The sequence below is a fragment of the Bos taurus genome, chromosome 18, assembly GCF_002263795.3.
Source record: "Bos taurus isolate L1 Dominette 01449 registration number 42190680 breed Hereford chromosome 18, ARS-UCD2.0, whole genome shotgun sequence".
Classification (NCBI taxonomy): Eukaryota; Metazoa; Chordata; class Mammalia; order Artiodactyla; family Bovidae; genus Bos; species Bos taurus.
This window is the reverse complement of record NC_037345.1, coordinates 36,457,380-36,481,050: the sequence shown is the minus strand read 5'-3', so window position 1 is coordinate 36,481,050 and position 23,671 is coordinate 36,457,380. Positions and strand designations below refer to the sequence as shown.

The 23,671-nt window shown below is 52.4% G+C and overlaps 3 protein-coding genes across 13 annotated transcripts; 2 read left to right on the top strand and 1 right to left on the bottom strand.

The window, feature by feature from the left end:
* Positions 1-110: 110 nt before the first annotated feature.
* Positions 111-9,051, top strand: COG8 (component of oligomeric golgi complex 8). 2 transcript variants are annotated; one of them, XM_059877008.1, is made up of 6 exons: positions 111-531; positions 1,723-1,930; positions 2,697-3,524; positions 5,403-5,571; positions 6,555-6,728; positions 8,620-9,051. In XM_059877008.1, the coding sequence occupies exons 1-6, from the start codon at positions 137-139 to the stop codon at positions 8,775-8,777; spliced, it is 1,932 nt and encodes a 643-aa protein (XP_059732991.1). In that variant the 5' UTR covers positions 111-136; the 3' UTR covers positions 8,778-9,051.
* On the top strand, positions 7,196-9,051 carry PDF (peptide deformylase, mitochondrial). Its single transcript, XM_002694907.7, has 2 exons — positions 7,196-7,830; positions 8,620-9,051. Exons 1-2 carry the CDS (start codon positions 7,236-7,238, stop codon positions 8,775-8,777), a joined length of 753 nt encoding a protein of 250 aa, XP_002694953.1. The 5' UTR covers positions 7,196-7,235; the 3' UTR covers positions 8,778-9,051.
* VPS4A (vacuolar protein sorting 4 homolog A) lies at positions 9,049-22,898 on the bottom strand. 10 transcript variants are annotated; one of them, XR_009491176.1, is made up of 13 exons: positions 22,725-22,898; positions 18,828-18,939; positions 18,580-18,727; positions 17,278-17,339; positions 17,042-17,161; positions 16,382-16,538; positions 15,704-15,852; positions 15,272-15,353; positions 14,835-15,054; positions 13,697-13,837; positions 12,872-13,001; positions 11,939-12,039; positions 9,049-10,133 (listed from the first exon to the last, which is right to left on the bottom strand). XR_009491176.1 is itself a non-coding variant. In XM_005218732.5 (12 exons), the coding sequence occupies exons 1-11, from the start codon at positions 22,743-22,745 to the stop codon at positions 12,900-12,902; spliced, it is 1,314 nt and encodes a 437-aa protein (XP_005218789.1). In that variant the 5' UTR covers positions 22,746-22,898; the 3' UTR covers positions 9,049-10,133; positions 12,872-12,899.
* Positions 22,899-23,671: the final 773 nt, after the last annotated feature.

Below are 23,671 nucleotides of genomic sequence, written 5' to 3'. Positions count from 1 at the left end.
ACTCTCGGGAAAAGAAAGCCGGCCTGACGAGAAACCATAGAGACCGTGACCGCCCCCCCCCCGCCGCTTCCGGTTCTAGATAAGAAAGTCAGCGCCCTCCCTGGACGGGAGAGGAAGTGACGCTGTTGCCGAAAAGATGGCGGCGACGGCGACTATCCCATCTTCAACTACGGCCTCGGCCACGACGACAGCCACCGCGGCTGCTCTCGGGGAGGTGGAGGATGAAGGGCTCCTGGCATCGCTGTTCCGGGACCGCTTTCCGGAGGCCCAGTGGCGTGAGCGGCCTGACGTGGGACGCTATCTCAGGGAGTTGAGTGGCTCAGGACTGGAGCGGCTGCGGCGGGAGCCCGAGCGCCTGGCCGAGGAGCGAGCGCAGCTGCTGCAGCAGACGCGCGACTTGGCCTTCGCCAACTACAAGACCTTCATCCGCGGCGCCGAGTGCACCGAGCGCATCCACCGCCTCTTTGGGGATGTGGAGGAGTCGCTCGGCCGCCTGCTCGACCGCTTGCCCAGCTTCCAACAGAGCTGCAGGTGCGACGGGCCCGGAGCTAGAGGGGCTTCTAATAACTGTAATAGCTGTCTTTATGATGATAGAAGTACTTAACACTTAGTGCTTACCATATTCCAGCTTCTCCTGTGAGCATTTTATTAATCTTTTTAAGCATCACAGCAGCCTTCGAGGTAGGTACGCCATTCCCATTTTGTGTATAAGGAAGTTGAGACCGCCCCAGGATGTTTCGAAGTCAGAATTGGAACCCAGCAAGCACGTCCCTCTTATAGGGCTGTTGTGAGCACTAAATGGAATGCATACAAAGCACTTATCATTGGGTCTGACATATCATAATTAACACCCTACAACTGTCAGTTTAATATATGTTCATATTTACGTAAACATACACACATCACACATATACACAACACACACGTACATAACGATAGCTTTCAGAGATCATCTGATCCAAAACTTTCATTGACAGGAGACTGACGGGGAAATCCCATTTGGGAGCAGTAATACTCAAAAAACCCCACAAAAACCCCACCAAACTTCCTTTTTGAACCATATTCTGCCTCTCTCCTTCATAATCCCTAATTCTGCCTTCCGGCCTTTCATGAGAAAAGTGTTTTCTTTAGAGTCTTTCAATATTTGAGAATAGCTTTCATATTCTTCCAGTTCTCTAGAATAGAGAGGGGGCTTCACAAAGCAGGCCTCTGCAGTTACAGAGAAGGGAGACTGTAGCAGGAACTAAGGTTGGACAACAGCAGAGAAGATTAAGAGGCTGGGGGAACTTGAGGATTAGGTTGTAGTTCAAAGCTACTAGGGGCATCACGCAAATAAGAACAGCTGTTATTAAAGGAACATTTACTCCATATCAGATTCTGTGTTAAATGGTTTACACCCATCAACTCATTTAATCCTCACGTCCTTATGAGATGGGTCATAGTACTATTTTACTAATGAAGAAACAGTTCAGAGAGACTTAAGTACCTTGCCATGGCTTGTTAAGTGGCATATCTGGATTGAAATCTTTTTTTTTTTTTTTAATCACTTACTAGTTGTGTGATCTTAGACAAGTTGCTTAAAATCTCTGGGATAAAAGTACCTGATGAGTTTGGTGTGAAGATTAGATTACATTAATCGTCTAGCCTGGTGTCAGTTCATAGTAAGTGCTTGGTAACTGGATGCACAGTAGTGAACTACCAAATGTTCTCCTGACTTGCTAGGAATTTTGTGAAAGAGGCTGAGGAGATCAGTTCCAATCGCCGGATGAACACCCTGACTCTAAACCGGCACACAGAAATCCTGGAAATCCTGGAGATCCCTCAGCTCATGGACACCTGTGTCCGGAACAGCTATTATGAAGAGGCCCTGGAGCTGGCAGCCTATGTACGCCGACTAGAAAGGAAATACTCCTCCATCCCTGTCATCCAGGTAGCCAACTTGCCCAGAGAAGACTCAAACCGATGTTCTTATGGTCAGTAATTCTGTGGTCATCACTGACCCTTTAGGCATAAATCTTGGGGAAACTCCTTGCATATTTCACATCAGTTACTGCAAGGCAAGCAGGCTTGCTCATAAAACATACATTCATTATTCAGTCAATTGATAAATATTAACCACGGGCCAGACAGTGATCTAGGTGCTGGGGAAGTAGTGTGAACAAAGGCAAGGCTGTGCCTTGTGTGACTATAAGCTGTTAACTGGCAAATAAATAATATCCTTTCAGATAGTGAAATACGCCAGGGAGCGGGCTAGAAAACTAGGTGGGTTGCTCCAGGAAGAGTGGTCAGGAAAGGCTTTTCTAGAGAAGTAACATTTAAGCTGAGATCCAGATTATGAGAAGCCAGCCACATGATGATGTAGGGAGACACCAAACCAGAAAGTGTCCAACCAAGTATAGCAGGCTAAGGAGAGAAGAAGTTGGGAGTGTTTAGAAGTAAACAAGACAGCCATTCTGGCTGGTATGCGGTGAGCAAGGGGAGAGCGTTAGGACGCAGGTGAGGGCAGGAGAACCAGGCGGGGCCTGTAGGCCACAGTGAACCAAATCTTTGTTGGTGAGCCTGGATGCATCAGTTGTAGGAGGTCTGTCTCATACATCAGGACAGCAGTGGGAATATTGATTGGCAATATTCAGGGCTAGTGGAATGGACTGTGGGGAGTGTCTTCCCCAACGTACTGACTCACCCTGTGTTGTCAGGGCATTGTGAACGAAGTGCGCCAGTCCATGCAGCTGATGCTGAGCCAGCTGATCCAACAACTGAGGACCAACATCCAGCTCCCTGCCTGCCTCCGTGTCATTGGCTTTCTACGGCAAATGGATGTCTTCACCGAGGCTGAGCTGAGGGTCAAGTTTCTTCAGGCCCGAGATGCTTGGCTCCGTTCCATCCTGACTGCCATCCCCAATGATGATCCCTATTTCCACATCACAAAAACCATCGAGGCCTGCCGTGTCCATCTCTTTGATATTATCACCCAGTACCGTGCCATCTTCTCAGATGAGGACCCTCTGCTGCCTCCTGCCATGGGTGAACACATGGTGAATGAGAGTGCCATCTTCCATGGCTGGGTGCTGCAGAAAGTCTCACAGTTCCTGCAGGTGCTGGAGACCGACCTTAACCGAGGGATTGGCAGCCGTCTGGACTCTCTGCTGGGCCAGTGCATGTACTTTGGGCTGTCCTTCAGTCGAGTAGGGGCTGATTTCCGGGGTCAGTTGGTGCCTGTTTTCCAGCAGGTGGCTATCAGCACTTTCCAGAAAGCAATTCAGGAGGCTGTCGAGAAGTTCCAGGATGAAATGAACTCTTACACCCTCATCTCGACTCCAGCCGTCCTGGGCAGCAGTGCCCTGCCGGCTGCTGCTCCAGTCACTCAGCCAGGGACGCTGCAGCCGCCCATGGTGCTCTTAGACTTCCCGCCCCTTGCCTGCTTCCTCAACAGCATTCTGGTCGCTTTCAATGATCTGCGCCTCTGCTGCCCTGTGGCCCTGGCGCAGGAGGTGACCAGGGCCCTGGAGGACGCCCTTGACAAGGTGAGCGCAGACTGTTGGCTCTCTACTGGGGCCTCCTTTTTTTTTTTTGGCCGGGGCGGGGGATCGGGGGGGCGGTGGGGGCGCTCCTTTCGTTACAGGTGGCGACTTTTGTAATACACCAGTCCGTGTGACGGTGTCTGTTGACTTAGGTTTAGTGTGGTTTTAGAGGTTTTTCTAGTTGAAAAGGTCTGCTTAGTCCTCCTTCGTGAAGTGGCTCACTTGTAGTAATTTTTCAGTGATGTATTGGTTTTCTGTTGCTGCATGACAAACTCACACAAACATAGCAGAAACAATACATATTTATCATGTCTCGATTTCTGTGGGTCAGGAGTCCAGGCACAGTATAACTGGGCTGACCTGCTCACAAGGTTGCAGTCGAGTTGTTGGCCCGACCGACCGTGGACTCATCTGGGTCTCAGGATCCCCTCCTTTCAGGTTCATTCATGGTGGCGTATTCCTATTCCTTACAGTTGTAGGACTGAGGCCCTCAGCTCCTAGAGACCACCCCACTCCATGAGCAGTTCACAGCTTTTGATTCTTCAGAGCCAGTGGGAGAGCATCTCTCCTGCCTGAGTCTCTTCCTCAGTCCTCTTTTTAAGAGGCTCATCTAATTAAGTCAGGCCCACCCAGGATAACTTCCTTTTTCATTAATTCACAGTCAGCCGATTTGGGATGTTAATGAAAACTGCAGAATCCTTCACCTTTGCCATATCCTATTGGTTCTGCCTGTGCTCAAGGAGGAGGAGAAAACACAAGGGAGTGGGTACCAGGAGGTGGGGATCACAAGAGCCATCTTAGAATTCTGCCTAATATAAGTAACACTACCGATCCCACTAATATCCGAGTATGGTGCACATTTTTAAACATTAAATCTTTAGATGTTGAGGTGCTTCTTATAATTGATGGCATCTTATAGTCCCTGTCAGCCAGGTGGCAGTTGTGACGTGGTTGCATCAAGTCTTTCTGTTGATGTCCTCCGGTAAGAAACAGCAAGAAAGCATGAGCAATGAAACTTTATAGGGTCAGTGAAATTCAGATAATAGTAATTACCTAATATCCATCTAGAGCTTACCTCATGTCACATAGATCATCATACTTTATACATATTCAGCCTTTATCCTCACAACTCTATGAGGTTAGGTCCTTCTGCTGGCTCTGCTTTATAGATGAGCGAACTATCAGACACAGAGGGCTTAATAATCACTTAGAGGCCACAGAAGCACTGAGTACACAGCTGGAACTAGAGCCCAGAACATCTAGCACCAGAGGCTCTGTTATTTACTTGTTTGTTTGGCAGTACATTGCAGCTTGTGACCAGGGATTGAACCCAGGCCCTCGGCATCCTAACCACTGAACCACCAGGCAATTTCCCAGAGTCTCTGCTCTTAACCCTGTCACAGCTGTCTGTAATGTTAGCTAGGCTTGCTCTGTTATTTGTATGTGGAAATAGTGAATGTTCTTTGTATGTGGAAATAATGTATGTTCTTTTCCAGCTCTGTTTTCCTTCTCCTTTACAATTTTCTAGTGGTTCTAGCATTCTGGAACGTCAGAGGCCTTACTCAGTAAAACGCTGGTATTTTCCTGGATCCATCAGAGTTCTAGTCCATCTCCCATGGGAGCCAAAAATGATGTATTCTGTGTATTTCATGATGTTCCTGCACTGGAATTGGAAACTGCACCAATAATAAAACTAGTTGAGTAAGAAATACATCATTGAAGTAACAGAATTGTGAAGACTGACCACAATTGTGAATTTAAACAAGATAATGATGTACTGTTTGGAAAGACTGTTCTTTTGGAAAACTTGAGGGCTGCACATCTTTGTCACTGCTGATGGGGATAGATTAACAGGTAATTGGTGGTGCCCTTTTCTCCTAGGTAACTAAAGTAATCCTGGCCTTCCATCGTGCGGAAGAGGCTGCCTTCAGCAGTGGGGAGCAAGAGCTCTTTGTCCAGTTCTGCACTGTCTTCCTGGAAGACCTTGTTCCTTACTTAAATCGCTGTCTCCAAGTCCTTTTTCCTCCAGCTCAGATAGCACAGACCTTAGGTAAGAAATGAGAAGATAAGATTTTTAAAACTATTTTACTGACATAATTCACATACTAAATAACTTACCTATTTTTAAAATTCAGAGTTTTTAGTAAAAATGTACAGAGGTGTGTGCAACCATTGGTATCATCTAACTTTAGAACATGTCCATCATCCCAAAGATCCCTGGTGTTCATTCCCCAATCCCACCCTTGAGTGAGTGAGTGAAGTCGCTCAGCCGTGTCCGACTCTTTGGGACCCCATGGACACCAGGCTCCTCCGTCCATTGGATTTCCCAGGGAAGAGTACTGGAGTGGGTTGCCTTTTCCTTACCCAGGGAACTTGCTGACCCAGGATCGAACCCGGGTCTCCCACATTGAAGACAGACGCTTTACCGTCTGAGTCACCAGGGAAGTCTCTAATCCCACCCTTAACCCCTGGCAACTACTAACCTACTTTCTGTTGCAGTAGATTCTCCCTTTCTGGACATTTCTTATCAGTAGACTCATTCAATATGTTTATATCTGGCTAAGTGAAAGAAGCCAATCACAAAAAACCACTATGATTCCACTGCCATGAATGCTTATAGACGGTGTTTATGAAGTATTTTTTTTTAATTTGCCTTCGTATCCCTTTGTCCACTGTCTCTGTGCGGTGAAGGGCATGTGGGAGAGCAGTGGGCAGTGGTCCCACCAGCAGAGTGGCTGCTCTTGGCTCCCCCAGCTTCTCTTTGGCCCTGTCCGGGGAAGCCGGTGCCTGTCCTGGCTCTCCTGGCACTGTCTATCTCCATCCGCCCTGCACTGAGCTGTTCCGATTACGTTCACAGTCTGGCTTTACGGCACAGCTCCTGTCCCCTGTCACAAAGGTGACTTACTGTACTGAAATGTGGTAACTGTGTTCGTTACTCCCAATAAGTATTTTGGGTTTTTTCCCCTTGTGACACATAAATATTTAAACTTATTAAACGCTTTTTTCACTTATGTTCTTTACCTTCTGGGTCAGGCATTCCACCCACTCAGCTCTCCAAGTACGGAAACCTGGGGCATGTGAACGTCAGCGTCGTCCAGGAGCCTCTGGCCTTTATTCTGCCCAAGAGAGAGCCGGTCTTCTGTCTGGACAAGGAGCTAGTCCCTGAGCTCCCGGCTCCAGCGCCAGCACTGCCGCCCAACGCGCCCAGCCCCGAGCCCGTCACCCCGGTCACCCCGGCTGTCCCTGACGCGGGGCAGGAGGAGGTGGAGTCCGCGGGGCCCCCGCAGCCCGACGAGCCTAGTGCGGGCATCTGACCGGCGCTGCCTGCCCCCCAGGCTGATGCGGCCGGTATCTGGACGTGGGGCCGGGGAAAGTTAGGCAACCCGGGTGGGAACGGGTGTTGCCGCGCGTGGGAGAGGCTGCAAAAGGGGTAATTCAAGAGAGAACCCCCAATACTGTAAAGCAACCATATTCCAATTAAATTTTAAAAATAGTGAACCTCTTGGCTATTCTTGAAAATGCTTGGTTAAACTATCATAAAAGGGACTTAATAAGGCTGAAAGCCGCCGCGGAGAGGCAGGCTGCGTACGGGGAGCGGCGCCGGCGCTCCCGGAAGGGGCACGGAAACTTCACTTCCCGGCGTCCCTGGTGGCGGAGCCTCGGCTACGGGGGCCGGCGAGGGACGCGGCCGGCCGGAAGACTGCTCCACGCGCCATGGGTCTCCTGGGGGCTGGGCTGCTGCTGCGGTGGCTGCGGGCGCCGCGCTGCGTTGGGTCGGCCCTGCTGTGGGGAGAGCGGGTAGCGGTCGGCGGCGCCCGGGCCTACAGCTCCACGCCCACCCAGGATGGACTCGAGGGGCCGGCGCGCCGGCGCTCCTACTGGCGCTACGTGCGGCGTCTGGTGCAGGGAACGCCGGAGCCGCCGTACCCGCGCGTGTGCCAGGTTGGGGATCCGGCGCTGCGGGCCGTGGCGGCCCCGGTAGAGCCCGCGCAGCTGGCGGGACCCGAGCTGCAGCGGCTGGTGGAGCGGCTAGTGCAAGTGATGCGGCGTCGGCACTGCGTGGGCTTGAGCGCGCCGCAACTCGGAGTGCCTCTGCAGGTATTGGCGCTGGAGTTCCCTGAGACGCTCTTCCGCGCTTGCGCGCCGCGTGTGCGCGAGGCCCGTCAGATGGAGCCCTTCCCCCTGCGCGTGTTCGTGAACCCCAGCCTGCGGGTGCTGGACAGCCGCCTGGTCACCTTCCCTGAAGGCTGCGAGAGTGTCGCCGGCTTCCTTGCTTGCGTGCCCCGCTTCCAGGCGGTGCAGATCTCAGGTGCGGAGAGGTGGGGTCCCTGGGGCGGCGACTGGGTGCCTGTGTGCTCCCCTTCAACCTATGTAGGCGGCGGGCTCGGATCCCACGAAACAGTTTACCCCAAGTTGCAGTTAAAGTGTAGACATGTTGATGGCTGATCTCAGGAGCCTACCGACATGAACAAAGAGCAGACCCTAGAGTAGACGAAATTCAGGACTGATGGGATGGGGCGGGAGGTGCCTGTGAGAGCAGAGCCAGCTCAACCGGGGCACAGGGGTGGGGACTGGAAGAGTGGCCTGGTTCCACTGTGAGCTCTCACCCCGTCCTCTGCCCTGTCGCTCACCCTGTGTCTCTTTTCTCTCTCTCTCTCTCTCACACACACACACACACACACATCTCTGCTGCTATTAGATCTGTCGTGGTGGCTTGGGAGAAGTGGAACCCAGCTTTGCCTAGCTCAGGGTGATAAGCCAGTACCTGTCTGTCATACCACAGGATATTCTGCAGAATGTGATTTTTTGCTGGAGGGTTGGGATGGTGGTTCTTCTTGAGCAAGCCACTTGGGAAGATCATGTCTCATTTTAGCCCCATAGTGAGCCTAGCAACCCCCCTGTCAGGGTTGGGAACCTGGTTGAATACTTGGTAGAGTCACAGTTCAGACTTCATTTTTTAGGATGGAGAGGCGCTGCAGTCTGCATTCCCTTCCGATGTTGCCTCTTGTAAACACAGCCAGGGGCAGGGAAGGTCTCAGTAGGTTGAGAATGACGCAGTTCCAGCATGTCCTCACCCAGGCTGTACCTTCCTTTGCAGGGTTGGACCCTAGAGGAGAGCAGGTGGTGTGGCAGGCGAGTGGGTGGGCAGCCCGCATCATCCAGCACGAGATGGACCACTTGCAGGGCTGCCTGTTCATTGACAAAATGGACAGCAAGACGTTTACAAACATCCACTGGATGGAGGTGAATGACTGACCAAGACACACACACTCCAGCTTTGAGCTGGGCACATCTTCCTTGCTGGACTTGGTGCTGGCTCTGCTCTGACAGAAAACAACAGACTGCCAAAGCTGCCGAACTGAGTTGGAGGAGGATGCTAAAAATGTGTACCCTGAAATGAGCTATGGACAATATATCTTCAACTTGAAAAGAGAAACATCTCCCCTAAAGGAGTGGGCATTTCCTAGCAATTTTGTATAGAGATGGGAGGTGAGGGGTGCAAATAAATAGCCACTCTCAGTAGACGTGATTTCAGAAGAGTGTAGCCATCTATTCCCCAAGCCAAGATCAGATTACGATGTAACCCCCAAACGTCTGAAAGCTATGTTTAAAATGCAGATTAAGGCTGTGGTTGCTCGTCTTCACCAAGTCTTATGTTACAAAGGGTCCATGTGTGTTACTTGCACAGTCTCTGTTTGTTTTGGATACCAGTCTGCCTGTGGAAGCACAACACAGGACAGAATATCCCCAGTTCAATGACAGTCTTAACGTAACTGAGTGGTCATACATTTTTCAAGGTTCAGATACAGTTTAGGTCTCGGGCTTTTGCTTTCCACCTTTAATAGGCCTGGGGAAGGTTTTCCTGCTGAGATCTCTTAGGTAGCTGGTACGTGGCTCATTCTTTGGGTGGAGGCCATGGAGCAGGGCGTGGAGCGATACAGGTTTCCCCGTGATCTGAAAGAACGTTCTGACGAAGCCTTTCCTAAGCTGAAATAGCACACAGGGAAGAAGCAGTTACGGAGGACACATCATGCTAACAGATGCACAGAATAAATCGAGATGCAGCACAGACGCTCACAGACACAGTGCAAAGCGATGACGGCTGGATGCTGAGATGCTGAGTGTAGCTCCTTGGGAAGGAGCTTGGTGGTGCCATTCTGGCTGCTCTGAGTGCTTGCTGCTTCTGTAAGAGCTTGCTGCAAAACAGAAGTGGAATGCTGTTTTGGCTTTTGCCTTTTTTGTTAAAGTGAAAGTCCTCTTCAAGTTTCTTTCCATTAGTGAAAACAGGTACTAATGTAGGTCTTTCAGAGAAGCAAAGCAGTGCAAAGTGGTTTCAACAAGTGGGGACTGCCTGTAGTTGAGAAGGAGCAATGAGCCTTTTCCTGTCACAGTCAGGGCAGAAACAGAAAGCAGGACATCTATTTCCTCGTCACCACACTTATTCTGAAAAAATAAACCAGCATCATGGCGACAACGGTTTTAGCTTTAACATTCTGTCACAGCTTTGTCAAGAGGTGAAGGAGCTCATTTTTATGTTGAGTTTTGCCATGCAGGTACTCTTACCGAAGTCCTCCAAAATCCAAATACAGGTATAGTAAGAAGTCCAGTAAGCTGTTTATAGAGAAAATGTATCTTAAACAGTAGTTAATCAAACGACCCAGGAAAGACCCATTCTTCCCAAGTGCTTTCTCTAAACAGCCAAGTCTGGGGTGTGAGGCCATGCAAGCCAGCCAAGTCTGGCTTTGCGTCCCTCACACTTCAGGGAGGAACAGGGCCAGCGCTGCCCTGAGGTAGGGACAGACTCAGCCCTCTCGGAATCTGTAGTAAGCTCTCGTTTATATTGAAAACGTGGCCCCTTAGGAAAATTAGGATTCAGTGAGCCTCCTTTCCCTTGCAGGATGGCATTAAAACATTCTGAAGGTTCCTTACAGGCCCTGAGGTTAACAGTCCTTAATCATGCCTTTGTCATACAGATTGGTAGTATCTGCTGGACACTTCCTGACTTAAGGCCCAAAGAAAATGACTGCTCAGTGTGGACCTCGGGGAAAGCCTGAGATTCTGTTGCTGACAATAGATAAGATTTATGGTTGTAATAAACAAGGATGGATTTGATCAATTAACCCAAGACAGTACAACCCAAAGACAACAAATCCTTGCCTTTACGAGGAAGAAACTCTCTTCCATCTTGGGCACATAGATCAGCTGCAAAACCAAACACATGATTCAGCACCTTGAGCTAATGAAAGTTTTAGAAGTCAACTTCCACAGTGTAAATCAATGTAGGCAGAGGGTTAAGAATGGAATCCCCAGGTAGGGAGGAAGTGAATTTCAGAGTAAGCACTTAGGGAAGGAAGTTCCTCTGCACTTATTAGCCATGTTGAGCATCACCACTGTGCCAGGCTCAGCAGCGAACAAGACAAGTGTTTGCCCTGTCACTCAGGGTAAAGAGAGAAGTGGGAAGGCATGGCAACTGTGATGAGAACTGTGGCGATGAGCCCCAGCAGCCCTCCAGTTTCTGCTAACCCCTGTGACTTGCCAATGTGTTCAAGCAGCAGCAAGAAGGAAGCAGGTTAGGAGAAAAAAAAAAAGGCAAGGGCCTTCCGTTTTAAATAAAGGTAACGAAACACAACTGACTAAAATGAAGCAGTACAGGGAGGGGGTGGCCAGTAGTTTTTGAACGGTATGTTCAAATGGTAACTGGTGGCTGAGGGTCCATAACCAACTAATCAGGAACATGATGTGGAAACTCTCCAGCAAGTGATACAGCTCCCCCGACCCAGCACAGCACCATCTGGAGGTCAGGCCTGTTGACACTCCAGGTAACAAGAGCGGGGCTGACCCACTGCACTGGAGAGCAGCACTGCGCCTACGTCTTCAAGGAACCAAGCAAAAGCTGGCTCAATTCAGCAGACACCCCTACCCAGATCAAAGAAACACCACGGTGCAATGCTAACAACGTGGGCCATTCTGTGAAGGCACTGACACTAAGTTTGGGAGGGGGAGGAGAGCTAGAGCAACCAGATGCCAGGCTGCTCCTGCCGCCCCTCAGACAGTACTCCCTGGCCTGCCACCAGCTCTGGAGCCGTGGCTGCCTCACTTCCAGGAATCACAAACTCAAGGGGCCACCGGGGCTGGACAGGAAATGCCAAGGAGTGAAGCAGTCCGGGTGGGGAGGGTGAGCCGGAGGGCACAGTCCCCTGACGAAGAAGGTAGATCCTGGATGCAGGGCCAGTGTTTCCCTAACCTGCTTCAGAAGCCAGAGATCTCAATTTTTGTCAGCTCTTGACTTTTAAATGTTGGCAGCAGACCAAACCAAAGCACAACCACAGGCCGTGTCTAGACCACAGGCCTCTCAGCTTGCAGCCTCTCATCTGGAGGTTGAACAAGAACTGCCCAGGTCCCTGAAACACACCCACCGCTTCCAAGGCCTTGGGGGAAGAAAGGTCTCGTGAACGCGATGGGAGAACAGGCCCGGAACTGCAGTCGCTGGTGACATTCCGGTTTACTTGCAGCTCCACTGAAGAGAAGAGAGCAGAGACCAGAGGGTCTTTCTAGGGGAAGCAAGTGTGGCCTTCAAGGAGCCCCCAGACAGGAGTCAAAGATGAGAGCACTCTCAGGTGGCTCAAGAAATGAAAAGGGTTTATTAGCCCGCTTCCAGGACAGGGACCCGGGGCAGTGGCTGGGCTCAGTGTTCTCACATTCAGAGGGATTAAAAAAGAGGCAGCAGTGACACCTGCCTGACTGCGTTCCCTCGGTCTGATCTACACAGCTTTGTGCTCACAAAAACCATCCTCTCCTCCTGCAGGGAGGACACAGGGCCCAGAGGAAGTGAATGGCTTGGCTCTACTCGTGGCCCATACAGGCAGAGTCTGGACTGGGGATCCCAGGCAACAGCCATTTGGTTCACACGGAGCAATACTTGGATCTGGAAGGGAGGGGCAGCGGGGGCGCTGGGCAGCCATTCTGAAGGGCCGCTGCACCAACTCCAAGGCCAGGGGTTGCTCCCACTCCCTGACACCTCGGGCAGGTTTTAAATTTATAAACAAGTCAAAAATCCAAGCAGCATTAATTTAGGGAACAAAGAATGGTTTAAAAAAAAAACCATGGGAGGCGGGCAGGACAAGGAGATGGTAAGCATCCAGAAGAGGAGGAGGAAGCAGGAAGAGCCAGTACCCCCCAGGTACCGAATGTGCTTCTGTGACTCCGCAGCGGGGAGGCCCTTCCTTCCTGCTCCCCCACTGACGGCCGGTCAGCAGGGGGACACTGCAGTGGCCTTGGGACGAGCCCTGGAGCTCTGTGTGGCCACTGACCTGGGGAGTACCATGGATTGACCCCAATCAACCTCCCACCTTCACCATCAGGCAAATGAAGAAGCTTTTAACTCTCCTGTCCAAAGTCCTCTGAGAATTTCTTCACTTTCAGGAGGTCTTCTGCATTCACAGTGGGTCGAGTGGTGGCCAAAGACCGGAGCATGTCCGACTGCAAAGAGAAGTGCAGGCAGGTGAGGGGGCTGGGCTCCGAGCCCAGCTTAGTCTCAGCCCCACACAGTCCAGGGTGGGAAGAGGGGTGGGAAGAGCCCTGCCTCTGAGGTCACCCCCAAGTCCCAAATGCAGAACTCCCACTGCCTGGCTTCTGCCTGAAGGCCTCCTGGGGCAACCCATAACATTTCTAGACAGCCTACTTCCCGTTGAGGGAGTCTTAAGTTCCTGTTATCTCTTAACTCCTGTGAGAAGCTCTTTGTAAGTGCACGCCTACCACACCAGGCCCAGTGATCTTGCCTGACACCACCTCACAGGACAGGCAAGACCACTGGCAAGGCTGAGATAAGGACAGGCCAGGAACAGTGAGCTGAGTGGCTGCCTGTGCAACTGCACCAAATCCACAGTGCTAAGGACAGTTACTGGTTCCTTCTGGGTAAGGAGGCCAACCCCAAAGGTACCAAAGCAGCAGTCCTCACCTGGCCTTTACTCTTCCTGTTGAAGAAGATACAATTCTAACACTACGGCCTCCATCCTGGGTCCCCACTGAGCGCCAGCAGAGCCCCAGAGACCATTCTGTCTAGGAGGAGCCACAATAGCACAGAACATGGAAGGGGAGGAGCAGATTTCATTCTTGGACCGAAACCCCCAGGTTCCTGGGCTCTCTGTAGTCCTCTCTCCCAGCCAGCCACTTACCATGCAAACCACAGGCTCTAGGAGTTTGTCACCAGGGACGTCCATCCAAGTCATCTCTATGGCCCCTGGGTCCCCCGGTGAGCATGGGGTCAGGAGGTCATCGATCATAATGCTAGGGTTGGTGCGGGAAGGGCCACAGACCTGAAACCAAACGGGAGCCTGACTGGCTGGAAGGGCTGCCCCTTGGCACCTGGGGAAGGGGCGAGACACCTCGGGTTTCTGAGCCCTGAGGAGAAGGTGACAGCAAGATGTGGACGAAGGCCTGGGTTTCTAGATCAGCAGTCTGATCTGAGTGATGGGCTCCTTCAAACTCTTGGGCTCTTGGAGTCTGGGTGGCTCCAAATCTGATTTCAGAGGTTTGCGATCAGCATGCTCTTCCAGCTGTTGTTCTCCAGAACCACAATCTGTGACCCAAAGACCTAGAAAGCTTCCTTTCCTCATCAGCTCCATCAAATCTCACTATGAACGTGGTGACATCAAAAGTGTTTTTCCAACTGAAGGCTGCCTGCTCCGTTGGCAACATTTCCCCAAGTATCTCCAGGGCTCAACACTTACGTCCTTCAACTCTGGACTCAGTTCACCCAGGGTGCCCCATCCATTAAGAGTGCAACCTACCCACACCCCGTCCAAATCGCAGAACACAAGACCTCCCTCCCTTGCTGTTTCCATCACCCTCTAAGAAAGGAGTCTTTGCCGTCTGTCTCCCCCACTAGAAATGAGGCTCGTGTAAGGGTTTCCGTCTGCTGTGGTCACAGGTGTCTCCCCAACACCCAGAGCAGAGCCAGCAGTGCCCACAGTGACGCTGACAGCCATCTACCGCGTGAATGCATTTCCTCTGCGTGGTGTGCCATTTTATGCCCCTCGCTTTCAGACACACAGCAGGGCCCACCACGAGCACTGGCACAGGGCTGACACAGGTGGCAGAGGTGGTGGTCACAGCGCCCTGTCCTCTGGCATCACCCGATTTGAGGTGGTTGCCCTCAAGCCAGTATTGCAGGGGTGGTGGGAGCATGTACAGCCCTGGCCCCTGAAGGCACTTAACCTCGGCTCCCAAGATGCATTGTCACCCAAGCAGCCAGAGAGCCAACATCCCCTTTCCTGTGACACTTTCTAAGTGGCTCCTTGTGGGCCTGCTCACCTTTTTGAAGTGTGTTGCTGACTGCACTTTCCTCACGGGCTGCATGAGGGAGTCCCGCACAATGACGCTGATGTCTGCACCCGAGTAGCCTTCTGTCTTCCGGGCCAGCTCGTGGATGTTGGCCTCTGTGAGGTTGTGAGGAGTGCTCCCCAGATGCAATCGGAACATCTGGGCACGGGCAGCCTCCTCCGGCAATGGGATATAAATTCGCTTTTCAAACCTAGAGAGCCAAGCACATGGCAGGACTTGAAAGTGGAAGGCGGGATGGTCTCAACGGAGAGGCTCGGGCGCCCTCCAGAAGCCGGCCTCACTAAGGGCTCTGCAGACTCGGAGAAGCCGCCAGAGAAACAGGGTCCAGCTATATGCCTGCTGCCAGCTGCAGGCTGACCATGGCTGGAGACAGACCTTGGCCCTGGGCTCCTCCAGGGAAGACTCACCTCCTTCTAATGGCCGAGTCCAACACCCACGGGATGTTTGTGGCACCTAGCACCAGAGTCCCATCATTGTTGTTCCCCACCCCTGTGGACAAAGGGAAACAGATGCCAACTCAGCACCTGCCAGGCTCAGTCAGGACCTGGGAGGGAAGGAACTCGGGGGCTCTGTGTCCTGAACTGGAGCTGTCCCCTGATACCCCCGGCAGGGCCCTGGCAAGCCTTACTGGGGTACAAGCCCCACAGCCCTGCCCACCTCGGGAGGGGCAGAGAGGCGGCCAACCAAGGCCTCAATGAGAGGGAGCTAAGAACTGCTTCTCTGCTTCTCTGTCCCTCCACCGTAAGAGTAGTCAGATTCAGCCACAGCTAAATACCAAAGCCCAGGACTGGCTTCAGGTGGGGCAAGGAGTGGGGAGGAGACCCAGGACTGGCACACACCCTGCATCTGGACTAGGAACTCGGTTTTGATCCTGCGGGCAGCCTCGCTCTCATTCTCGTTGCGGGATCCGCAGAGCGAATCCACCTCGTCGATGAAGATGATGGAGGGCTTGTGCTGGCGGGCCAGCTCGAACAGGTTCTTGACCAGCCTGTGAGGGGAGACATGGGTGGGATCCTGGCCCAGCCCGGGTCCCTGGCACCACCCTCCTCTCGCCCTTCCCTCGGAGAGGCTGAGTCGACAGAAAAAACAGTAGTAACAAGTCCTCAGGCAGCCCTGCACTGGGAGGAAGAGCAAGCCTCAGCATCAGTCTCGAATCCCAGCAGCCCTGTTCGTTAGCTCTGGACAAGGACAAATCCCTTCCCTTCCTCTCAGCCTCAGTCTCCTCATCTGCAAAATGGGAGCCGGTGTGGGGAATAAGTTAACTGTATAAAGTCCCCAACGGAGGACACTTAGCTGAAACCCAGTTACTGTGAGTGCCTTTCCTTTCCCCTCACGTGGACTCATGGCTCCCAAGTGACCTTCCAGGCTCGGCTGGCTCTGTCAGGACAGCGTCCCACCTGACAAGCTAACAAGACACCCCTCTCCCGGCGCCTCTGGGAGGCGAGTCCAAGGGCAGGGAAGCCAGGCTGTGAGCAGCCACTGCGGCTGCCATGGGAGCGGAGCCTGGGTGGACTCACTTCTCGCTCTCCCCCAGCCACTTAGACATCAAGTCTGAGGAGGACACAGAGAAGAAGGTGGAGTTGTTGGCCTCTGTTGCCACTGCTTTGGCCAGGTAGGATTTCCCTGTGCCGGGCGGTCCAAAGAGCAGTATCCCCCGCCAAGGGGTGCGCTTGCCTATGAGAAAGAATGAACTCGAGTGAGCTTCTTCCTGACTGGGGAAAGGGAGAAAAAAAAGCAGAGGGGCCGGAGTCATGGTAAATATGGCTGAGAATAAAAAGCTCTACAAGACGACTTTGCTGTAGGAGCGGAAGAGTCAAAGCAACTAAATCACCTGCTGAGAGCTTGGTCCCGGCCCTGGCTCCAGACCCCCAGGACCTGGCAAAGTGACGCTGGCTGGCGCTGGTTCCTGACCCTGCCTACCACTGGAACGGTTCAAGGTTCTAGTCACAAAAGTGTCTCTAACATGGAAAGAAGCCAAGGAGTAGGTGACCGCGGCGAGCCGGCCCTGGACCTTCCCTTGACGGAGCGCGCTCGGGAGGGCCAGGCCCTCACCTGCTAGGGGCAAAGGGAGCCAAGTTGCCACCTACCCCCTGGATGCCTGCATCACGGGGCCCTGAGCTGGCGCTCTCAGAAGCCTGACTTTTGTGCACTGGGGCCTAAAGTGGCTTAACTCTTACCTGTGAACAAGTGCGGGAATTTAATTGGCAAAATGACAGCTTCTTTGAGGGCCTCCTTGGCTCCCTCCAGCCCAGCCACATCATTCCACCGGATGTTGGGCTTCTCCATCACGACGGCACCTGCAGGACCAAGACAGAGTCTTCGACCTGGAGCTCGACCCATCTGGGGGTCCCTGCCACCACCCACCACCACCACCCTCACCCCCTCCCACCACCACGGGCCTCAAGCTGCTTACCCATCAGCTGCTCTTGCAATTTCTTTTTCTCTGGATTATCCCCTTCACTGTCACTATCGCTGCTGGGAAAGGAGACAGAAGACGACAGGCTGGAGTGAGAGGCAGCTAGCAAGGAGGCTCAGAGAGCGAGGCCAGGCTCTGATGGCCAGCCCGGTGCTAAACAGACACTTTCCCTGCTTGACAGTGGTTGAGAGGTCCGCAGACAAGGCACCCCAAGGATGTCGGGGCTATACATCGTCAGCAATCCCCTCTGGATCCTCCAGGAAACACTCTCCTCACCAACCCTCGCTTCTTCACAAAGGGCAGAAAACTGAGACGTGTGCGCTCTCAAGAAGGCCGGTGGGGGCCCGGTGCTCTGGCTGGACATCAGGAGCAGCCGGGCAAGCACTGGGAGCTGCTCCTGGCCTTTCACAGGGACTCACAGCAGGACAGTATGTGGCTGTGCCTCCAGGGCCAAGCCCGATCCAGACACAAGTCATGTGTCATCCTTAGAACTCTTCCAGGCCCCTGGGCAGGTCCTCTCAACCCAGGAGCAGAGCTCCCCACTTTGGGGTCGGGGGAGAGAGCTGACACATCACCTTTCTCTCTCCTGCTCCACCACCTCTAGGCTGCGCACCCGCCCTTCACCTCCAGGACATCACTGGCCTTTGTGCTCAAACCACAGATGAGAGGTGACAGGCTGTGGAGGGAACGCTGGCTGTAGAGTCCAAAACAGAGGCCCCAGGTCTGGGTCCAGACTCCATCAAGTAACAGCTCTGCAACCGTGGCCATCCCTGAACCTCTCTGAGCCTGCCGCTGTCCATCACATGAAGATGAGACCCTCTGATAACACAGCTGGCACTTATTTGATCCCTACTGTGCTCCAAGCTGTCTTCTCCGGGCTTTTCCTGCATCATCTCATTTGCTCCTTAGGGCAACACTGGGAGGGAAGTCCCACTACCTTCCTCCTCCTACAGATGAGGAACCTGCAGGCCCAGCAGGGTCATGGTACTTGTCCAGGGTCACATGACTAGGAAGTGGCAGAGCCAGGCTGGATCCTGACAGTCTGGCTGCAGAGTCCAGGGCTGACTCCCCACCCTGCCCACAGCTTTTCCATACAGATCTAGTGAGACAACAGATGTATGTTTCCTGTAAAGGGCTCGGTGAAAAAAATAAAAAGGGCTCGGTGAAGGCAGCTGCAGGCATCATCTCTATTACAAGGAGAATTCCCCAAAGGACAGCACCAAGGTGACAGCACGCAGGAAACGGACCCTGCTCGCGGGGGTGTCGGGCCCGCCGGGTCCTCCACTCCTCCGTACTCACCCCTTACTCTCGCTTTGATTCTCTTTGACTGGCTTCTTGCCATGCTTCTCTTTGTTTCGTAAGTAATCCTTCAGCTTCTCCGCCCGGTCCAGGTACTGCATGCACTTGGCTCGAATGCTCTCCTTGGCTTTGTCACTGTGTGCTTCATCTGCAGAAGGGGGACCACGGAGGGGCCCCTGTGAGCTCCGTGTGCCCGCCCTCCTCTCAGCGCGGCTCTGAGGCTAGGGAGGACCCTGTGGGGGACTCACATTTGATAGCGTGCAGGAAGTACTCCACGGCATGCTGGTAGAGCCGGAGAGCCTCCTCGTAATTCTTGGCTTTATCCTCTTCTGTGGCTTTTGTCACCAGATCAATGGCTTTCTGGAAAGGCAAAACACACAACCCAGGGCTTCCCACAAGATCCAGAAAGCCCCTGGGTTCCAGGCAGCAGGAGTACACTGATAAGAGATATTGCCAGGCCCGGGAATCCATCAGCTGCAGACCTTTATGTTGGCCTACTTGTCCAACATCAACTAGAAAGGCCTTGAAAGGCAGCTTTAAAAGACAGCTGTTCTGCTTCACAATATATTCATACAGTTAAAAGCAACTGCCTTCTCAGTCAAGTGGAAGCCTGATCAAGTATCTCAGGTTAGGGCTCAAAAGGAGAGTTCACTTTCTATTTCGCAATTTCAGGGGAAAGAGAAATAGAGCTGGACTGAGAGCCTGCAACAGGGCAAACAGCAAAACCAACTGATTGCTGCACTGGTCAGCATGGAGGCCAGAAACTACCCTTGACCTTGTGGGCCAGAAAGGACCCAGCCAGCTAGGAAAGTCCTTCATCAACCCAAGAGTTTTATGATATGGACTTAAAGGGATCTCTACTTTTTTGTATTAGCCCAGCTCACTTCTCTAGGCTGAAAAGAGAAGACAGTTTCCCTAAAGTTGATTCCTAGGGAAGGGATGCTTAGCTACGTGACTCAATACACAGATACCTCCAGGAAGAAAAGTGCCTGCTTACTTCAAAGGCATCTGTGTGCTGCCACTGGTGGGGAGTGAGCTTCCAGACCCTCCTAAGAACTCTGGAAGAGTGTCTTTGTGAACCTGCTAAATCCCGCAGGCCTGTGCTCTGGACTGAACTGAAAGCCTGCTGGATCTCTCAGGCAGCTGCCCCACACCTACACATCCAGTTTTAGAAACCATGGCTTCACCAAGCTGGGAAGCACTACCAGAATTATCCTCTTCAAACTGAGACAGCACTAGACAGCAGGCAGGCAGAGACCACTGGCCACAGAGCGAACAATAAGCCTCCTGACTAGCCCTTGGCAGGGCCCAGGGCCTCTGTGCGGCCCTTTCTCATCAGAAAGGAAGAACTCTCAGAAAGACACAGAGCGTTCTACAGAACTAACAGACTGGGACAGGTCAGGCCAGGCTGATGGTACACAAGCACACCAGCTTGAAGAGATGAGGAAAGGCTACTGTTTTCTAGCTCCTTATACTCCTTACAAACAGATAATGGCTGGGAGCCCTGAACCTTCCTGGATGATGAGCTTAAACACAAACTTCATGTGTTTACTGTCCTCCACGAGGCCTCTCTTCAGACAGACATGAGACGGGGTGCTCCTGTCACCAGTGGCTTCTCATCTCCAGAACACACCTCCAGATCCTTAGACTTTTCAACTCTACACACTTTGCTTGGGTCTTTTTTGAAAGGGGGGGCTCGGAGTGATACTCTAGGAATGCTCTGCTTCTCAGGTGGCAAAGTAGGCCTACTCACTCCCTCTTTCTAGATCCTCAGTGCACCTCAGAGCATATTCACTGTTTCTGGCAACCATACATAGTTTTTCACATACAAGAGGCATGCGTTGCAATTTAGAGTCAAACAGTTTTGCTTAACAGGAGGGAAAGGCAACAAAACTGTCTGTGGAATCTCCAGTAACAGGTAAGAAAAGGGTAAAAAAGACATGCTAACATGTGGCAAACTTTCCATAAAAGACCAGAATGTAGATATTTTAGACTCTCCTGCCATATAATCTCTTTTGCAACTACTCAACTCTGCCTTTGTAGCCCCAAGGCAACCAGAGACAATACGTAAACGAAATGAGCAGAGGTGGGTTCCAATAAAACTTTACAGACACTGGAATTTCAATTTCATGACTGTCACATATCATGAAACATCCCTTTTTCCAGACACTTAAAAATGTAAAAACCGGGGCTTCCCTGCTGGCTCAGTGGTTAAGGAATCTGCCTGCCAATGCAGGAGACATGGGGTTTGACCCCTGATCCGGGAAGATCTCACATGCGATGGGCACCACAACTATTGAGCCAGTGCTCTAGAGCCCGGGAGCCACGACCACCGAAGCCCTTGCACCCTAGAGCCTGTGCTCTGCAACAACAGAAGCCACCACAATGAGAAGCCTGTGCCCTGCAACCAGAGAGTAGCACCTGCTCTCTGCAACTAGAGAAAAACCCACACAGCAATGAAGACCCAGGACAGCCAAAAAATAAAATGAAATATTTTTTTTTTCAAAAATGAAAGAACCCATCACACAGGATCACATATTATTGATATATACTTCCATTTATATGAAATGCCCAAATTAGACAAATGCTTAGGGACAGAGAATGGATTAGTGGTTGCCTAGGGTTGGGAGAAATACAGCTGGGGACTAGAGAAGTGTGACTGCTAAAGGAGGCAGCATTTCTTTCTGGAGTGATGAAACTGTTCTAAAAGTGATTGTGGCGATGACCACACAACTCTGTGAAAGTCACTCAGTCATGTCCAACTCTTTGTGACTCCATGGATTATACATTCCATTTTATGGAACTCTCCAGGCCAGAACACTGGAGTGGGTAGCCTTTCCCTTCTCCAGGGGATCTTCCCAACCCAGGGATCAAACCCAGGTCTCCCGCATTGCAGGCGGATTCTTTACCAGCTGAGCCACAAGGGAAGCCCAAGAATACTGGGGTGGGTAGCCTATCCCTTCTCCAGCGGATCTTCCCAACCCAGGAATCGAACTGGGGTTTCCTGCATTACAGGGGGATTCTTTACCAACTGAGCTATCAGGGAATCCTCTGAATATACTAAAAGCATTGAATTGAACACTTTAAATGAGTGAACTGTATGGCATGTGAGTTATATCTTAATAAAGCTTTCCTTTAAAAAAAAAAAAAAAGGAAAAGGCATTCTTAGCTCACAAGCCCTGGGAAGGTGAGATCTGCAAGCCATGTTGGTCCACCCCTGTGATAACAGCTTCCACTGGTAGCTGGTAAGATTTGGCTCTGGACACCAGCAAATTCTTGGCCTAGAACCCACGGTATTCCATGCCTCTGTTCCCCTCTTTCTCTCCACCTGGAGTAACTGTCCCTGCTGGTATCTGCCACCCCCCCATTCTTTGACTACGGACCCAAATGCCTCTTCTTCCTCGACCTCTTGCCCAACTCCCCGAAGCACTGTACCTGTCACCACTTAATGAGCACTGAATATGTGCTGACACTGCGTTAAGAATGCTCCACATGAATCACTCGATCTAGAGCCACTATCACAACAACCCTACGGGGCATCACCCCATTTCACTGACAGGGAACCCGAGACTCCAAGATCAGCTAACGAGCCCAAGGTCACATGCTAGTGAGTGGCAGAACCAAGATTCAAACTCAGGTCTGAGACAAGAAGAGCGCGTTCCTGTTTTCCGGCCCAGCTAGGTCCAGCAGCACCTGGAGGACGGGTCAGTCATGCATCCAGGTGGCGCCACCCCAGCACCACCTAACGCGATCCAAGGAATGAATGAAGGGTCTTAGGCCGAGAAGAGGAAATGGGAGACAGGGGGAGGAACGGGGGTCTGTTCGAAGGGAGGCAGGAGAAGAAGGGAGATCCAGCAGCCCGACCGCGGGCCCGGGCGTCGCTGTGAGGCCCGGGTGAGGCTGATCCCCAAGGCAGCCCCGGGTCGCCAGCTACACACAGCGACCTCGGGGCTCGGCCCGGTCTAGCGGGCCCGGCATTCTAAACGCGAAGCGACCCACGGTTCAGAGCGCGAGAAAAGAGAAACGGGCACAGAGCGACGGGGCGGGGGCGCGAGGCCGCGGCTAGGAAGAGGCCGCCCGCCCGCCCGCAGGCCCCGCCGCGCTTCCTTCGGCCTCAGTAAGCCGGCTGGGCCGCGGCGAGGTACCTGGAGGGTTGACGTTGTCATTTCATCTCCTGGGTCTGCCCCACACCCCGCGGCGCTGCTTGTGGCCTCGGTCCTGCCCCGGGAGCCGAGGAGCTGGTCCGGCGCGGAGGGCCCGATGGGTCAGCGCTGGGCGCGGGCAGGGCGGCCGCTCGCAGCCGGAGCGGAGTCCGAGGGAGAGCGAGGAGCGCGGCCCAGAGCGGTCGGGCCAGAGCCGCGCGGCTGCCCTCTGGCGGCCACGGCCGGCACTGCAGGCCACCGCTTTCAGCCGAGGCTGTGGGACGAGGGCGTGAGCAAAGGGGCGTGTCGGGGGAGGGGCGAGACTGCCCCCAGGGGGCGGGGCCAGAATAGGACCGGAATGAAATCATCAAGTCCTGAATCCCACTTGGAATAAAACTTCATCTGTTGGGCAAGTTTTTCTCTCACAATAAGCCTGACTTCTCAGAGCTTTGGGTTTCTGATGTTTAATTAAAGTTTTTAATTAGTATCTACCTTGTCTGCCTTTTAGAGGAAATGAATGAGCGAGCTAATGTAAACACTGGGTCTTATTAGACCCTGTTTACTGTTATTAAGATGCCAGTGGCTCTGTCTAAAGCCAGTTCTGTTTTCCTTTGTATTACTTTTCTCCCTAGGAAAGTGATTTTCTTAGGTCTCCAAAGCTAGGGGCTCTACCCAGGAGATCTTAAGCATAGCAGATTGGTTATTAACAGAAGCGCAGCGTGTTTAAAAACCAATAGGAAGAATCCAGTAAACAAAGCTAGCCAATGGGAATGGGACCAAAGCCTAGGTGGGTGGATAGGCTGCAGACGGTAAAGTGGGAGCTGAGAAAATAGATGCCTACCTTGGCTGGGCAGAAGATAACAAGACGTTAGGAGAGTGCCTTTGGATGGCTTCTGTTTTCTTGGTGAATTAGAAGAAACGAGAATCTTCTGATAGAGGGAGAGAAAGTG